General features: G+C 39.0%; 2 protein-coding genes across 7 annotated transcripts in view; both read right to left on the reverse strand.

The window, feature by feature from the left end:
- LOC128595890 (zinc finger protein 420) overlaps positions 1-2,232 on the reverse strand; it is a 34,131-nt gene extending 31,899 nt beyond the window's left edge. For both annotated transcript variants that reach the window (XM_053604983.1, XM_053604982.1), the window contains exon 1: positions 2,117-2,232. The gene's annotated coding sequence lies outside the window, so the exon portion shown is untranslated. The remainder of the gene's footprint in view (positions 1-2,116) is intronic.
- A 6,952-nt stretch (positions 2,233-9,184) lies between these two features.
- LOC128595896 (zinc finger protein 345) overlaps positions 9,185-19,449 on the reverse strand; it is a 29,308-nt gene continuing 19,043 nt past the window's right edge. For all 5 annotated transcript variants that reach the window (XM_053605004.1, XM_053605009.1, XM_053605005.1 and 2 more), the window contains one exon: positions 9,185-11,621. In XM_053605004.1, coding sequence (XP_053460979.1) covers positions 9,536-11,542 — 2,007 coding nt within the window. In that variant the 5' untranslated portion in view covers positions 11,543-11,621 and the 3' untranslated portion in view covers positions 9,185-9,535. The remainder of the gene's footprint in view (positions 11,622-19,449) is intronic.

Here is a 19,449-nt window from a genome sequence, read left to right on the forward strand (position 1 = left end):
AATTAAACCAGAATGCTGCTGTGTCAGAAATAACAATAGAGCTCTCCTTTTAAAATCCATGACTCTCAAATCCATTTTTCCTATTGGGATCATCCATCACATTTATTTTCCATGCTCCCAATCTGCAAAATATTGCCTTGCCCCTCTATCAATAGAGAAGGCTCAGGTGGGAAACTTCAAAAAGAAAACAAAAATTCCTACATCCCGAAAAGGCAAAGGCATTTCAGGAAACACACACTTCAAACTTTGCTACTGAATGTGTAACAACAGCCATTCTTTTCTTCTCTAGGATCTATCTCAGAAAAAGAAAATAGAATGAGATACTAGGCCTTTCCTGAGGAATAGTCTTAAGTTAGAACATATATCCTCTTCTGTTGTTGTTTTTTTTGGCTGGGGCTGGGTTTGAATCCGCCACCTCTGGCACATGGGGCTGGCGCCCTACTCCTTTGAGCCACAGGCACCGCCCTTTGAGCCACAGGCACCGCCCATATATCCTCTTCTGTACTCCTTTAACCTATCCCCAATTTAATATTTAAAAAGTCAGAAGGAAACTAGAACAGTCCTGCACCTCTGTATCAGAAAGAAGGGCCAAGATCACAGCTATTTGGGGCTAGAATTTCTTTCTTTCTTTCTTTCTTTTTTTTTTTTTCTTTTGTAGAGACAGAGTCTCACTGTACCGCCCTCGGTAGAGTGCCGTGGTGTCACACAGCTCTTGGGCTTACGTGATTCTCTTGCCTCAGCCTCCCAAGCAGCTGGCAACCCCCAGCACTTGGGCTTACGTGATTCTCTTGCCTCAGCCTCCCAAGCAGCTGGGACTACAGGCGCCCGCCACAACGCCCGGCTATTTTTTTGTTGCAGTTTGGCCAGGGTTGGGTTTGAACCCGCCACCCTCGGCATATGGCGCCGCCTAGAATTTATTTCTTGATTCAAATCTGTCCACTGGAGACACAGCCACGCATTCCAGTGCTACAGGTTCTGAACTGTGTGGCTGGCTCCTGAAGCACCCACTTTGGAATTACTTCCACTCCTGGAATCCCACCCCATTTCCAGTGTCTTGTCCGGAATGTACCATCAGCCCTAAAATTCTCATCTCAAGACCAGGTCTGTGGCTTGGATATAACTACTATTCTTCACTCAGGGGCTCCAATTTCTGACTTCCGGCCTGCCTGTCACTTCCCTGGACCCAATCCCCTTAAGAATACCAGAGGCAGGTGAGAGGACATCAGGAGGCAGCAGTGAACTTACAACTACAATTCCCAAAGAAGACGGATGCAGAAATGAAGCAACACAGGTCTGTATCAATGGGTAACTACTGTGGTCAAAACAGAAGTCAAGTCCTTAAATCGTCCAAGAAGCCCAAAGCCACATGGGACTCATGATCCACCGGCAGACTCAGCCCCAGAATGAACCCCAGAAATATCAAAATGAAATTTTACTTCTGTGCCCCAATAACTCCCATCAGGTCACAGTGTATAAAACGTACAAACGAGCACACAACGTCACACACAATCACATCTCCACAGTCACACAGCCGGAGTCACAATCTGTAAGTTATGGTACATTGTTAGTCTTAAACAAAATCCAACCACAAGGCATAGTATCATATCAAAAAACTCCCTTCCACAGCAGCACTTCTATCCTCTTTACAGTCCTGAAAACGGTGCACACAACCCTACAGTCACACACGTGGCACACACAAGGACAGTCACTCAACCAAGTACCAGGCCAGGGAAACAAGAGGTCACAAACATTGTGTCACGACAGTATCCTGGATCTCAAATTCACAGGCAAACACCAGTCACATTTTACTAGGCAAATATGCAACCTCAAAGTGACACAAACACATCTAAACACCCCATCACAACAAACAGTCACAAGCGAACCCCAATTATGCACCCGGTACATATACAACCACCCAGTATGTAACTGTATGCCCAATCAGTTAAGCACACAGTTACAAACAACTCGCACTCACACAAACGCTCATACACAAAACCACAGTCGCCAATACCCGGCCGGCTGCACCACGCACACACAAAGCGGGAGATACAGTCGCACACGGAATTCCAGAGACGCTTCGTCTGTACATTGCCGCCCTGGCACTCCGGACACTCACCTCAACAGAGGACAGGTCAGGGTACAAGACCTGGAGCCCAATTTCCAAGTCCGGCGCCAAGCTCCGAAGCCCAGCAGAGGAACCGCCAACCTCCTCTACAGAAGCTGCCTCTTCCGACTCCAGGACCCCAAATGGCGTAAAGAAACGGAAATTGAGCCGTGTTCCGTTAGCGGTGCTTCTGGGAAATGTAGTCCACTCCCGGAAGTCCGTGGCGGTGCGGTCGCACGCCGGGCTACTTCTCCTCTCATCCTCCTCCGGGTTCGTGGCTTGACGTCTGGGACCCGCTAGTTCCCACCGCCGCGCCCCGGAGATTTCTGGGCGCGAGCCGCGGCGCTCCGTGCGCAGGCGTCGGGCGCTTAGTTGAGGAGGTAGGGGTCTGAGACAGCGAGAGCGGAGCGCGCCCAGTGTCTCCCCAGGAACGCGGGGATAGGACCCGCGGGCCGGGCAGGTGCAGAGGAGGAGCCGGAGCTGGTGCGGGAATCAGCTGAAACCTGGGATTTGCTTGGGACCCTCTATGTGTCTTTGCGGGGGGGGGGGGACGGTGTGTGTGTGTGTGTGTGTGTGTGTCAGAGAGAGAGAGTTTAGGAAAGGTATCTGTATGTATATCCGGGTTTTGTGTCCATAGGTAAATAACTGGTGATGATTTGTTGTAAATGTGCTTTTCTTCTGCTTGTGTTTCAGAGTGTTTATAGGGGTTCCTTGAGCAAATCAACGTGTGTGACAGTGGAAATATGAGGGTCAAGTTATTTCTTCCTTAAGTATTAATTTAATAATCTGCCACAGGTAGGTAATTTTAGCAGAGTTGACCATTGGTCAGATTTCCTGAATTTTAATAAAACACTTGTTTGTGGGCGGCGCCTGTGGCTCAAGGAGTATGGCCCAGGCCCCATATACCGGAGGTGGCGGGTAAAAAAGCAACACGCCCCCCCAAAACACTTCTTTGCATTTTCTGATAAGAAAACCTAGGCTGACAGAGAGAAAGGAATTTAAGGCTACCCAGTTCATTGGTAAGCCTGAACTTGTCTTTATCTACTTCAAAATGTTTGGCCTTCTTTTTTTGAAATAAACTTGAGAACTTCCAGTGGAGATAGAGTTGTAATTTTACCACTCCTTCAGTGGGAAAAAAATTAATAAAACTTCTTTTACTTTCAAGACCATATACTAAATACTGTGATTGGCGTTTGGTGATCAAGATTATTGAGTAGTTCAGAAGCGGAGTTTTAGTCCAGCATGTCATGCAACAGTTTAGGCTGTATGTGTGTTCCTGTGCTATGTGATGGATCTAATATCATAGATGTAATGGTAGCGGGTAACCCTCGTTACTCCAATTGTGATTAATGTGGCTGTGTGGATACACAGGAGCTGCTACTTAGAAAATATCTAAATACTCAACTTTTTACACTGGGCATGGTGGCTCGCATCTGTAATCCTAGCACTTTAGGAGGCTGAGGTGGGCAGATCCCTTGAGTACAGGAGGTTAAGACCTGCCTGAGCAAGAGCAAGACCCTGTCAATACTGAAACTAGAGAACATTAGCCAGGCATTGTGTTGGGCGCCTGTAGACCCTGCTACTTGGAAGGCCAAGGCAGGAGGATTGCTTAAACCCAGGAGTTTGAGGTTGCTGTGAGCTAGGCCAACACAACAGTACTCAAGCCTTAGCAACAGTGAGACTATGTCTCAAAAAAAAAAAAAAAATATATATATATGTGTATGCTTTTTATTTTAGAGTTACAGAATAATGTAATACAGAGAATCCTCAGATCCTGCAGTTTCCCTATTTAAAACACCTTACATTATATGATACATTTAAATTTAATGAACAGGCTGGGTATGGTGGCTCATACCTGTAATTCTAGCACTCAGGGAGGTGGAGGTGGGCGGATTGCCCGAGCTCAGGAGTTCGAGACCAACCTGAGCAAGAGCGAGACCCCGTCTCTAAAAATCACTGGGTGTTGTGGTGAGCACCTGTAGTCCCAGCTACTTGGGAGGCCTTGAGGCAAGAGACTCACTTGAGCCCCAGAGTTTGAGGTTGCTGTAAGCTATGATGCCATGGCACTGAACCCCAGGGTGACTGAGACTCTGTCTCAAAAAAAAAAAATTAAATTAATGAACAAATATTGGTACATCATTATTAGCTAAAGCCTATACTTTATTCATATGTCTTTAAGTTTGTATTTTTCTATTCCAGGATCCAGGATAGCATATTACATGTAGTCATCATTTCTCCTTAGGCTACTCTTGGCTGAGACAATTTCTCAGGCTTTCCTTCTTTTAAATCACCTTAACTATTTTGGGGAGTTGGATGCGGTATAAAATGTTCCTCTACTGGGATTTGACTGATATTTTTGTCATGATTAGACCAGGTTAATTTGGGAGAGAAAGACTATAGAGGTAGGGTACCATTTTCTTCATCTTTATCAAGGGTATATAGTATCAGCATCATGACTGTTTTGCTGGCCTTGATGTCCTGCCTGAGGAAGTTTATCAAGTTTCTCCACTGTAAATTTACTCTTTTATTTTCTTTTCATACTGTACTCTTTGGGAGGAGGTCACTGTGCACAGAACATACTTGAGAAGAGGGTTATGCTGAGCAAAATATTGTTCAGTGGTTAAGTGGTTACATAGGTGAATGTTACTTCATCAAGTTTTATACTTAAAATAATAGACACAGTATGGCTCTACCGGCCCAAGCAGAATTTTCAATATTAATATTAGAAAAATTGGGATCATTATGTGTAAAGAGAAAATCTATAAGCAGTGACATATATAACAACTAAATATAAATAGTAAGACCCCTATATTATTAGGAGACCATGAAAAAGCATAGGTGTGTATTTTGTGTACATTTTTAGAATAACAAATACCTAGATTATATGTAAATATAATCAACAAACTTAATATTATACAATTACATAGATGTTTTTTACACAGAATATTATTTCACATCATATGCCTGCAAAACATAACACAAAAATCTACTTGTATTCTACCACAAGAATAAATGAATATTTTAACTTTTTTTTTTTTTTTTTGTAGAGACAGAGTCTCACTGTACTGCCCTCGGGTAGAGTGCTGTGGCATCACACGGCTCACAGCAACCTCTAACTCTTGGGCTTACGCGATTCTCTTGCCTCAGCCTCCCGAGCAGCTGGGACTACAGGCGCCCACCACAACGCCCGGCTATTTTTTTGTTGCAGTTTCGCCGGGGCTGGGTTTGAACCCGCCACCCTTGGCATATGGGGCCGGCGCCCTACTCACTGAGCCACAGGCGCTGCCCTATTTTAACTTTTTTTAATAAAGTTTTTATAGGCCACACATTCCACATGCTAAATCTTTTTTCAGAACAAGGGTTTGAAAATTTAACCCCAGTAACTAATGAGTTAAAAGTCAAATCAAGATTAAAATGAGACCTCTAGATGTTAATTAAAAACCTTGCCAGCTAAAATAGTATTCAAAGGAAATCTTGTAGCCTTAAAAAATTCCAATTTAAAAGAGATTTTTTAAAAAATCAACATTAAGCACCTATATTCTATTAAAAAAAAAAACAAAATACACACACATACAAACATATAATAATGAAATGCACTTGTGAATTAGGAAAAAAGCAAATAAAACCAAGAGAAAAAATTTTGAAACAAAATTATAATGAGTGTGTCTCCTTTGAATCAATTTAGAGAAATGAAATGGTTTAAAAATAAACTATGAAACACCAAAGACAGGTAAACAAAACACACTGAATTAGTAATTGATCAGTTTTAAAATCCTCTTTTTATCCCATACTTTAATGTCTCTGGAATTGGTATTTATCTTATGTATTATAGATTAAATTTGCATGACTTTAAAACTTAGTGGTATATTGAAAATGGTATATCTTACAACATGGGACATCTAGATTTAATGAAATATTGTATTTCAGTTTGTTTTTAATCATTCCTATTGCACACCTTTTTTAGAAATTTAGAAAATTAATCCAATTCTCTCATTATAAAATGTACTGATGCTTATTTATTTTCACCTTTTGTTCTACTTTCTTAAGCAAAATGTGCTCAAATGCAAGAATATTTCCTCAAGGGGTCTACCCTAGTATAAAGAAGTATAGAACAGAAACCTCTGATAGCTTTGGCTAGAGGGATTTATTTTTTCCCCTAGCTTTCCTAGATATACTTTTTTCACTGTATCCCTTATATACTAACCACTTCTATACCTTGTTGAGTTGATTCAAGTGATTTAAACCCTTCTTCTAACACAGCAGTTCTCAGCCTGTGGGTCGAGACCCACAGGAACTGTATTAAAGGGCAGCAGCATTAGGAAGGTTGAGAACCACTGTTCTAACAGGTGCATCTTAGAGATATATGTGTGTTGACTATCCCTTATCTGAAATGGTTGGGACCAGAAGTGCTTTGAATTTCAATTGTTTTTGGATTTTGGAATATTTGCATTGTACTTACCATATTAGCATGTCTAATCAAAAACTTTAAAATCCAAAATCCTCCATTAAAAATTTCCATTGGACATGATCATTAACATTCAAAAAGTTTTAGGTTTTGAAACATTTCACATTCAGATATTCAAATAAGGCATATTCAACCTGTAATCTGTAAAATCCCTAGACCAATGGTCTTTTGTCACTCATAATGTTCACTTATCTTTATTTTCTATAATAGCCACTGTATTTTTATTTTTTGCAGAGAAGCAGCTTGTAATATTTGTTTGTTTTGTCAAGACACAGTTCTACCCTATGCCCTGAGCAATGGTGTCATAGCTCACTGCAACCTCAGACTCAGGCTGTGGGCATCCTGCTGCCTCAGCCTCCAAAGCCACTGGGATTACAGGCGCTCGCTGCGGTGCCAGGCTGGGTTTTTCAGTTTTTGTGATGAGTCGGGGTCTCACTTTCACTCAGACAAGCTTTGAACTCCTGAGCTCAGGCATTCCTCCCACCTCAACCTCCCACAGTGCTGGGATTACAGGCATGAGCACCCTGCCAGCCAGTTTATAATTATTAACCTAGCATTTTTCATTTAAAATTATTTCATCTTTATTTTAACTTTTGCATTACCCTTGGGAGTTTTGTTGTATTCTTTTTCCAATTTCTTGGGTTATGTAGTTTCTTTATTCATAATTTCTTTAATATTCTAACATATGAGTGGATTTAGAGCAATACAATTTCCTCTGTATATGATTAGGTCCTCAGGTTTCTGTGTAGCCAACTCACTGACACTTATTTCAAAAATAAGTGCAATTTTTTTTTTCAAGACAGTCTCACTTTGTTGCCCTCAGTAGAGTGTCATGACGTCACAGCTCACAGCAACCTCAAACTCTTGGCCTCAAGCAATCCTCTTGCCTCAGCCTCTCAAGTAGCTAGGACTACAGGCAGCTCCCACAATATCCCGCTATTTTTAGAAATGGTGTCTTGCTCCAGTTTAGGCTCTTCTCCAACTCCTGATCTCAGGCAATCCACCCACCTCAGCCTCCCAGAGTGCTAGGATTACGGGCATGAGCCACTGAGCCCGGCCTAGCAAGTGCAATTTTAGTTTTTATTTTATGTAGATGGGTACTGAACTAGTATTCATATTTTTATAAGGGGTCTACTATAGTTTTATTTCTACCCTATTATGAATTTTATGGTATGTCTGCCTCATCACACATTATAATCTCATTTTTTTTGGATATAGTATACTCATTCAACAAGAATGCATGTTCATCAAATTAGTCCTATATTTATTTAAATGAATGTCTGTGAGGTCTTTAATTGTTGAGTAAGGTATGCATCATGGTTAAAGTTTTTCCATTAATAGTAAGAATCAACCTTGAGAAGATAATAACAATGATGGTTGCTAATTATATTAACCAAGCATTTATTATGTCATAGGCACAATTATAATGTCCATACAAGATTCTGAAGTTGTCATTATACCCACATTACCATAAATACATTTAATATGCATATAAAAGTACATAGAAGAGTAAGTAAGTTGATTATCATTGAAAATGAACTGAGGTTGGGGATGTTGGTCAAAGGGAAGGATAGCTTTATCTGTAATGTATAAATCTTTCTTATGCAATAGTGACCCACACATTATTTCTGAAGTGAACAATAAATAAATGACACATTCAAAAGGAGCCATCAAAGCAACTATTTATAATAACAACTTTCAATATTTGACAAAATAAGAGTTTGGTATAGACAGGTGACTACTATAAAGCTGATAAAATAGTAACATATTTATAAAGAATATTAAGTGCAGGTTAGGGTATAGCATAATCTATACCTTGTTTCCAAAAAAATGAGATAGTGATAAAGGGGTTTTCCCAAAAGTTTGACAGTATAGGCAATCCCCAAGTTATAAACATCTGACTGATGTATGACTCATACTTAGGAATCGAGGCTTTTATAGGTCACAGGTTAATTTACCTATTTCAACTTACATAAAAATTCAACTTAAGAACACACCTACAAAACCTATCTCATTTATAACTCAAGGACTGCCTGTAATTATATCCATTTCATTGTTCTTATCTGCATTATTGAGGGAAAATTGCCAAAATGAAGAATATAAACTTAATAAAAGAAAAATAAAACAATCTTCCAAAACAAAAAGTACAGGTCCATCAGATAATAAAGGACACTTAAAAATAATAGTCACTTAATGTAATTAAGGAGAGACAGATACTTACATATAAATTTAAAAAACACTGATGATATGCAACATTTTAATGAACAAAATATAACTTGCCATCAAATTGTCAGTGAAAAAAAACATACAGGAAACAAGATTATTAAAAAAATGGTGTTAGGGGCGGCGCCTGTGGCTCAGTGAGTAGGGCGCTGGCCCCATATGCCGAGGGTGGCAGGTTCAAACCCAGCTCCGGCCAAAACTGCAACAAAAAAATAGCCGGGCGTTGTGGCGGGCGCCTGTAGTCCCAGCTACTCGAGAGGCTGAGGCAAGAGAAGTGCGTAAGCCCAAGAGTTAGAGGTTGCTGTGAGCCGTGTGATGCCACGGCACTCTACCCGAAGGCGGTACAGTGAGACTGTCTCTACAAAAAAAAAAAAAAAAAAAAAATGGTGTTAGGATGAGAATTGGGAGAAAAAAGATGAATTTAGACTTAATAAAGTGTTTTAATATGGATCAGTAATCTGTATATTACACATGAAAATTAAACGATTTTTAAAAAATTAGCAGGGTTAACTCAAAAGTGAATTCTTCAATGTTTAAAATAAAGCCAAAAATACAATGTATTTTTTTCATTGTTACCATTCACAACTATGAAGTTTCCGAAAGTAATGAAAGAATTAGTGTAGATAAAAATCTCTAAATATTTTTATTCATTTTTTTCTATGATTTCTCTTAGGCTAACTATGATGTACAAATTAGGCATTTTGTATCTTAATTAGTAGAGATTTTCACCACTGCAAATTTTCTTATGTAATCTGTTGAAAACCATCCTTATCACATAATTTAAATTGAGTTTCCAATTCACACAGCTTCTCACCATTATGACTTTTCTTATACTGCTGAAAGCTTGAACCCCTCCCACAAGCTTTCCCATATTCCTTACATTCATAACGTTTCTCACTAGTATGAATTCTCTGATGTTGAGTAAGGTGAGAACTACTACGGAAAGCCTTCCCACATTGCTTACATTCATAGGGTTTCTCACCAGTGTGTATTCTCCGATGCCGACTAAGAGCTGAGGTACTATTAAAGAACTTTCCACATTCTTTACATTCATAGGGTTTGTCACCAGTATGAATCAGCTGGTGTTGAATAAGTTTTGAGCCACTAACAAAGGCTTTCCCACATTCCTTACATTCATAGGGTTTCTGACCAGTATGAATTCTCCAATGTTGTGTAAGATCAGAAGCACTATTAAAGGTCTTTCCACATTCCTTACATTCATAAGGTTTTTCACCAGTGTGCACTCTTTGATGCTGAATAAGCTTTGAACGCCTTCTAAAGGCTTTCTCACATTCCTTACACTCATAGGGTTTCTCACCAGTGTGAATTCTCTGATGTTGAGTGAGAGCTGAGCCACTATTAAAAGCCTTCCCACACTGCTTACATACATAAGGTTTCTCACCAGTGTGAATTCTCTGATGTCGAGTAAGGGCTGATCCAAAAGTAAAGGCCTTCTCACATTCATTACATATATATGGCTTCTCACCAGTATGAATTCTCTGATGCCGAGTAAGGTGAGAACTACTACGGAAAGCCTTCCCACATTGCTTACATTCATAGGGTTTCTCACCAGTGTGTATTCTCTGGTGGCGATTAAGAGCTGACCCACTGCTAAAGGACTTTCCACATTCCTTACATTCATAGGGTTTCTGACCAGTATGAATTCTGCAATGTTCAGTAAGATCAGAACCACTACTAAAAGTCTTTCCACATTCCTTACATTCATAAGGTTTTTCACCAGTGTGCACTCTTTGATGCTGAATAAGCTTTGAATGACTTCTAAAGGCTTTCTCACAGTCCTTACACTCATAGGGTTTCTCACCAGTGTGAACTCTCTTATGTTGAGTTAGATCTGAACCACTATTAAAAGCCTTCCCACATTCCTTACATACATAAGGTTTCTCACCAGTGTGAATTCTCTGATGTCGAGTAAGGGCTGATCCAAAACTAAAGGCCTTCCCACATTCATTACATATATATGGCTTCTCACCAGTATGAATTCTCTGATGCCGTGTAAGAGCTGAACCACTACTAAAGGCCATTCCACATGCTTTACATTCATAAGGTTTCTCACCAGTATGAATTCGCTGATGTTGAGTAAGGTTTGAACCACTGCCAAACGTTTTCCCACAGTCCTTACATTCATAAGGTTTCTCACCTGTGTGAATTCTGTGATGCCGAGTGAGGGCTGATTCAAAACTAAAGGACTTCCCACATTCCTTACACTCATAAGGCTTTTCACCACTGTGTATTATCTGATGTCGAATTAGACTTGATCCAAAACTAAAAGCTTTCCCACAATCCTTACATTCATATGGTTTCTCACCAGTATGAATTCTTTGATGGTGGGTGAGGTTTGAGCCACTACCAAAGGCCTTCCCACATTCCTTACATTCATAAGGCTTCTCACCAGTGTGTATTCTTTGATGGTAAGCAAGGTTTGCACCACTACCAAAGGCCTTGCCACATTCTTTACACTCATAAGGTTTCTCACCAGTATGGATTCGCTGATGTCGAATAAGGACTGATACAAAACTAAAATCCTTCCCACATTCCTTACATTCAAGGAGTTTCTCATGAGTATGAATTCTCTGATGCTGGGTACTGAAAGTGGGCATATCTTCTGGAGTAAATATCATATCAGTGAAATGTCCTTCCTGAGATCCCTGTTTTCTCTCAAACTGGCTTTTACATTTCCAATCACCTCTGAAACTTGAACACTCAATGCTGTGTTTTGTAAGTCTTTCCATTATCTCCCATCAGGATGATTCTATTCCATAAATATCCTTTTTCAGAAATAATGTCTTGTTCTCAACCTTGATTCACAGTCTGAAAGAAAATATAAAAGCAAATATTCATTTTTGTGTATTCTGGGAGAAATTAAACTTTTATAATATATATGAAAGACTTGAATGAAATTAATTTTCATAAAAAGTGAGTGGCTCATACAATTCTCAAATATGATTGGGCAATTTGAAAAACAGATAAAGAAGGCAGAGAGAATGAGCAAAAGTCACACTAGTAGGTGAAGGAGGTATATAGGAAAAAAGATTAAATCAATTATTCCTAAATGGGAGTTTAGATGAAAATCCCCTGCAGACTTGGGAGCTTAGTAAATATCCAGATATCCTGGATCTGTCCTAATTTTTTAAGAAAATAAATCTAGTGGCATATACATTTACAAATGAGGATAATTATCATACAAATTTCTTAGGGTTGATTAGAGCATTAAATTTTTACTGAGATCGTTGATCAAGTAATAAATACAATTTGTATATAAACTGAAGGAAATAGAAGACAAAGATAACTCTAGATGTAGCAGTTCCCAGATGAAAGATTAATATGCTGAATACATATGGAATGAAAAATGAAAAGATTCTTCTGGGGTTAGAATGTAATTTGTTTATGCCATTTGATAATATTCAATGTTTCCTCCCAATTCTAGGAGGCTAACCTGGGGAGAACAGAAGAAGGGAATCAGCAAGAGCTACAGCAAAGTAACTCAGTCTAATTTTAAAATCAGAGAGGAGGGAAGAAAAGATAAAAGTTAATGTGAAAGTACTAGAAGATTACAAGAAGGAGAAAGATGGATGTGTTTTCTCAACCTCAACTTTTTTTTTTTCTTCACTGTTTCCCTGGGTGGAGTGCCATGGCATCATCATAGCTCAAACTCTTGTGCTCCATCTATCCTTTTGCCTCACCCTTCTAAGTAGGTGGGACTACAGGCACCTGCCACAATGCCTGGCCTGGCTACTTTATCTACTTTTAGTAGAGAAGAGGGATCTTGCTCTTGCTCAGGCTGGTCTTGAACTTCCGAGCCCAAGCAATACACCTGCCTCAGCCACCCAAAGTGCTAGGATTATAGTCGTGAGCCACCATGCCGAGCTTGAACCCCAGCTTTGATGATTACTGAAGGATTCTGGTCACACGTTATATACTTACACATTTACATAAAGTAACTAAGCAGTGTTTTGTAACTTTATTTTGGAAGACTTATTTGCCATAAACAGAGACTAGGAAAGGGAATATATTTCAAAACATCAATTAAGGGCTAGGCACCTATAGCTCAGCGGCTAGGGTGTTACCCACATACACCAGGGCTGGTGGGTTCAAACCCGGCCTAGGCCTGCCAAACAACAATGACAACTACAAGAACAACAACAACAACAAAAATAGCTGGGTGACATGAGACTGTCTCAAAAAAAAAAAAAATCAATTTCATCTGCCTGCAATATTCTCCCATGACCCCTCTATCCACTGTCCTCAGGTTCAGCCTTGCAAGTTTCTGGCCATGGCTTAGGTATCTGGTAAGTGGTATATCTCAATAAAGACATTTCCTGAGAGTGCACTATTAATTATGTACACCTCACATTTATTTCTCAAAGTATCTTTTTTTTTGCATTTTATTTTGTCATGCATAATTTACACATTCATCCCTAAAATTTAAAACTGTTGTATTTCTTTGATTATCCGGGTTACATAAACTAACTGAACAGTGTTTGGTAACTATTATTTTGGAAGGTATACACATATATGCATATACATGGACATTATTCAGCCTTGAAAACCATTTTCTGTTTGCTACAACATGGATGAACCTGGAGGATATATACAATGTGTGACCGAGTCATATAATGTATGACTTATTTGAGATGAACATAGAACTAGGAAAGGGAATATATTTAAAAACATCCCGGGCGTTGTGGCGGGCGCCTGTAGTCCCAGCTAATCGGGAGGCTGAGGCAAGAGAATCCCTTAAGCCCAGGAGTTGGAGATTGCTGTGAGCTGTGTGAGGCCACAGCACTCTACCGAGGGCCATAAAGTGAGACTCTGTCTCTACAAAAAAAAAAAAAAAAAAATCAATTACGAACCTAAGCAAATACTTCAATCCCTAAAAGGTAAAAACATTCCAGTACTAATCGCTTCCTACAGCTCTTATGGTCAGTTTGTTTAGACCAGGCCTGAATATGTCTTACGTTGTTTGCTACAATAGAGCTAAGCCTCCTGTAGGTAAGGAAAATACCTGTTACTTTAATCAACTTTAATCTTAGTACATATAAAAAAAAAAGCCAAAATGTATTTATGGAATGGCTAATATAATAAACACTTTTCAAAATATATTATTATTACAAATAAACTTCTAAAAACAAAAATTTCCCTAGAAAGAAAACATATTTTCTTTCAAAAAGGGCATGGTGATTGATCACATGTAGTTATACCTGTGCCCTTTCTAAAACTTCACTGAAAGGAATGAAAAGGGCATTTTAAAAATTAATAAACCCACCAATTCAAACATTTTTTTTTTCTTTTTTTGAGATAGAGTCTCACTTTTTGCCCTCGGTAGAGTGCTGTGGCCTCATAACTCACAGCAATCTCAAATTCCTGGGCTTAAGTGATCCTCTTGCCTCAGCATCCCAAGTAACTGGGACTATAGGCACCCACCACAATGCCCAGCTATTTTTAGAGACAAGGTCTCCCTCTGGCTCAGGCTGGTCTCAAACTTGTGAGGTCAGGCAATCCACCCACCTCAGCCTCCCAGAGTGCTGGGATTACAGGTGTGAGCCACTGCACCCAGCCCAATCCAAAGAATTAAGAAAGAAACTGCAGGGTGGCGCCTGTGGCTCAGTGAGCAGGGCACCGGCCCCATATACCAATGGTGGTGGGTTCAGACCCAGCCCCGGCCAAACTGCAACAAAAAAAAATAGCCGGGTGTTGTGGCAGGCGCCTGTAGTCCCAGCTACTGGGGAGGCTGAGGCAAGAGAATCACCTAAACCCAGGAGTTGGAGGTTGCTGTGAGCTGTGATGTCATAGCACTCTACCAAGGGTGATAAAGTGAGACTCTGTCTCTAAAAGAAAAAAAAAAGAAAGAAAGAAACTACAGGCTCAGTGCCCATAGCTCAGTGGTTAGGGCACCAGCCACATGCACCAGGACTAGTGGGGGTTGAACCTGGCCAAGGCCTGCTAAACAACAATGACAACAATAACAAGAAAACAGCCAGCATTGTGGCGGGTGCCTGTAGTCCCAGCTACTTGGGAGGCTGAAGCAAGAGAATCAATCACTTAAGCCCAAGAGTTTGAGATTGCTGTGAGCTGTGATGCCATAGCACTCTATCGAGGGCAACACAGTGAGACTCTGTCTCAAAAAAAAAAAAAAAAAAAAACCAATAAAACAAACAAACAAAAAAGGGCAGCACCTGAGGCTCAGTGAGTAGAGCACTGGCCCCATATACTGAGGGTAGTGGTTTCTTTTTTTTTGTTTTGTTTTGTTTTTTTAGGGTAGTGGTTTCGAACCTGGCCCTGGCCAAACTGCAACGAAAAAAAAAAAAAAAAGGCTGGGCGTTGTGGTGGGCACCTGTAGTTCCAGCTACTCAGGAAGCTGAGACAAGAGAATAACCTAAGCCCAGAAGCTGGAGGTTGCTGTGAGTTGTGATGCCACAGCATTCTACCAAGGGCGACAAAGTGAGGCTTTGTCTCTGAAAAAAAGTTAAAAAAAAAAAAAATACCTGCAGCAACAAAACATCAGAAGCAGGAAATCATAAAGATAGATGATGACTAACTTAACAAATAAAAGATAAAATCTAAGGCAAACATAAAACCTAGAAGAACGATTTTTGCTGCAAAACCCCAGAAAGACTGAAGAAATAAAGGAACTCAGTACCTACAAAAGTCTTATTTCTCGTTTTTCAATTATACAAGAATTTAATCAGCTTCTTAGTGCACAGTCTAAATTACAAATAAATCACTATTTCATAAGATATCTGCACCCCCCACACTGCAGTATTATTCACAATAGCCAAGACATGAAATCAACCTAAGTGTCCACTGATGGATGAATGGATAAAGACATTTTTGAACATGTCTTTCATGTATATATGTTTTTGTATATGTACATGAATATTATTCAGCCTCAAAAAAGGAGATCCTGCCATTTGCCACAACATGGATGAACCTGGAGGACATTAAGTGAAATAAGACAGACACAGAGGAATACTGCATGGTCTCACTTCTATGCGGACTCTTAACCAAAAAAATTAAAATAAATAGAATATCAAGTGGTAGTTTACAGGAATTAGAGGGGAGAAAATAGAGAGATGCAGGTCAAAAGATACAACATTGGAGATAAGTAGGATGAATAAGTCTAGAGAATTAATGTAATGAGGACTATAGTCAATAATATTGTGTTGTATTTGGTATTTTGGCTATTTGGTACTCACCACTGAAACCTTTAGAGATAAAACTTGGCTTTACCAATAGTAGAACAACCTGACATCATGTGCTTCCCAACGTAATGTAATAAAATGTTTGCCATCATATCATCTATGTGGTAGGCTTGCCAAAAATATTTAACCTGAATCTATGTCTCCTATCTGTGAGAAAGCCATCAAAGAAACCAAGGTCATGGGGCAGTGTATAAAACAACTGCCCTTAATTCTCAAAAAAATTCAATGTCACATAACACAAACAAACATGAAAGACAAGTTTAGATTAAAAGAGAAACACGAACCAAAAGCAACATGTGCATCTTGCCTGGATCCTAGATCAAGCAATCAATCAAGTAATGTCCACACCCACAATTGTAGCTAAATAAATAAATTTTGGAACTTACTGAATATATTTGAACACAAAATGCCTGCTACAATATTAGTAAGTTAATTGTAAATTTCATAATTTGAGATATATCCTTAATAATGAGGAGATAGGGCAGCACCTGTGGCTCAAGGTGTAGGGTGCCAGCCCCATACACCGGGGGTGGCGGGTTCAAGCCCAGCCTGGCAAAAAAAAAAAAGTAATAATGAGGAGACAGATATCAAAAGTATAAAGGATAAAATGTCAGGATATGCTCAACTAATTTTCAAATAATGGAAAGGAAAAAATGTATATGTATGTGTATTTAGAAACATAAAGCAAATGTGGCAAAATGTTAACAACTGAAGAATTCAAGCGATGGGTCTAAATGTTTGTGTCTCCTCTCCCACCCCAAATTTGTATGTTGAAACTTGGTCTTCAGTGTGAAGGTGTTAGGAAGTGGAGGCTTTGAGAGGTGATAGGGTGTTAGGGTTCTGCCCTCATGAATGGGATTAATACATTTATGAAAGAGGCCCCACAGAGCTGCCTTCCCCCGTCTACCAAGAGCACACAGGGAGAAGGTGCCATCTATGAACCAGCTAGCAGGACCTCACCAGACACTGAATCTGCTACCATCTCAATCATGGACCTCCCAGACTCCAGAACTGAGAAATAAACTTCTTTTTGAACCCACCACTTCTGGTATATAGGTCCAGCGCCCTACTCCTTGAGCCACAGGTGTCGCCCGAGAAATAAATTTCTATTGTTCATAAGCTACCCAGTTTATTGTAATTTCCTATAGTGGCCCAAACACACTAATACAATGGGAATTCAAGGTTCACTGAAGATTATTTCGTTATTCTATATGTTTGAAATTTTTCAAAGAAAACAGAATATACAGATTGCTCTAATAAAATAATATTCCTGAAAACTTCCTAGAACTCAAAGGAACATGAAGCCGCACATTTAATGGGTCCATTTGGTACCTAGCATAAAGAATAAAAATTATTCAAATGAAGATATATTTTCATTAGGTTCTAGGACATTAGGACCAAAGACCCTAAAAGGCAAAAAAAAAAAAAAAAATTAAATTAAAAAAGTATGACCAAAAGACTAAGAATAAAAATGACTTTGGATTTCTGAACAATACTATAAGACATTAGTGATGATTTCTAAATTCTGAGGGACAGAATTTTCAATGTAGAATTCCATTACCTGTTAAAAAATCAATATAATGGTTGAAAAATAGAACTTGCTCACTCCCATTCATCCTTTCATACATGTCACCTCTTTCAAAAAGAGTGAACCAAGAAATAGGAAGACTTGAAATCCAAGAAACAAAGAATTTAATAGAAGAGAAGGGAACTGAATTAAAAAAGAAGGCAAATTCTAGATTAACGGTGAAGGAAGAAGTTGGCATAAAACCCCCAAAGGATTGATGTTTCTAAATGTAGAGAAATGACAGAACATATTTGGAAAAGATTTATAGTACGACCTCTGTAAGTTAACCACCCAAGGGACTTTAACACATTGGTCAACATAGAGGTGGTCAACATAAGGAAGTAGGCCTAACGACTGAAAAGTACATGTGGTGTATGTCCAGTCTATGAAAATCAGGTCAATTAAAGGAAGTAGTCAATGTAGGGAGGTAGTCAACTGTGGAGGTTCTACTGTATTTTTTGGCACACTCTGAATATAAATTAGTGATAAGCATATGGACCACCAGGCATCACTCTCTTTTTCTAAAATAAAAGGTAGTATTAATTAAATGGAAAACAAAGTTGTACAACATAAACATAATTCACAGCTCAGTTATAAAGCAAGTCATAGAATGGAAGAAGATATTTACGAAATGTCAACTCATATCTAAAATAGATACTTCCCAAATCATTAATAAAAAGCTAAATGATCCAAGAGAAAAAGAACCACTAAATAAATAGGAAAACCTATGTTGTGTTAAAAAAAGAATTTGTCCAGGTTCCTAGTGAAGAGCTTCTAAAACCCATGGAATTTCCTAAGTGATAGAAGTATCTTTGTTACTAGATCACAAATGAGTTTATTTTAATGAAGTTACACATGGTCGACCCTTAGATAGCTTTAGAATTGGGGCTGGTCATTAGTAAAAACTTTCAGCCAAAGCAAATTCTGAGGGCGGGAGTAGGGTTACAGATTTGAGTTCAATCAAATTTGAGCTGATGATTACAAATCATGCCTTCATAATGAAATTCCACTAAAAATTCTGAACCCTGAAGTTCATGAGTGCTTCTCAGTATATAAATATACTGTAAGTGTGACACACCCTGATTTCACAGGGAAAGGGCATGCATCTGTGTTAAGATCCCTTCCAGACTCTATTCTACGTGTCTCTTCATTTGACTGTTTCTGATTTGTATTTTTATCCTCCATAATAAAACTGTAATTTTAAGAATGGTGGTTTTCCTGAAGTCTAGTAAATTAGTAAACTTGAGAAAATAGTGGAGGCAGTTGTGGGAACTCTCAGGATTTGTAGCCAGTTGACTTGAAGTACAGGCAGATTTGTTGGCAACCAGGTGGAGAGCAATAACTAAACACAGTAAACCAGCTGGAGTTGAAACAGAATAACATCTCATGTTCATGGATTGGAATATTTAATATTATTATGATAGCAATACCTGGCAAGTGACCCAATGAATCAATGCAATCTCTACCAAAACTTCAACTGGCCTTTGAAGAAATGAAAAAGCCAATCCTCACATCCTTATGGAATTACAATACATCCCCCCTAATCAAAGTAACATTAAAAATGAAAAAGTAGGAGACTCACACCACCCAACTTTAAAACTACCACCATAAAGGTAGTAATCAAAACAGCATGGTACTATCATAAGGCTAGAAGACCAATGGAATGCACCCAATACAGAAATAAACTCAAAGATCAAGGACTAATTGATTTTCAGTAAGATTAATAAGTCCACTTGATGGAGAAAGAAATGCCTTTTCAACAAATGGTGCTGGGACAACTGGATAAACACATGCAAATATAAAAAATTAACCCCAAACAAGATCAATACCCTAAATAGGATATTCTAAATCTTCATGGCCTCAGATTTGG

The sequence above is a fragment of the Nycticebus coucang genome, chromosome 10 (assembly GCF_027406575.1).
Source record: "Nycticebus coucang isolate mNycCou1 chromosome 10, mNycCou1.pri, whole genome shotgun sequence".
Classification (NCBI taxonomy): domain Eukaryota; kingdom Metazoa; phylum Chordata; class Mammalia; order Primates; family Lorisidae; genus Nycticebus; species Nycticebus coucang.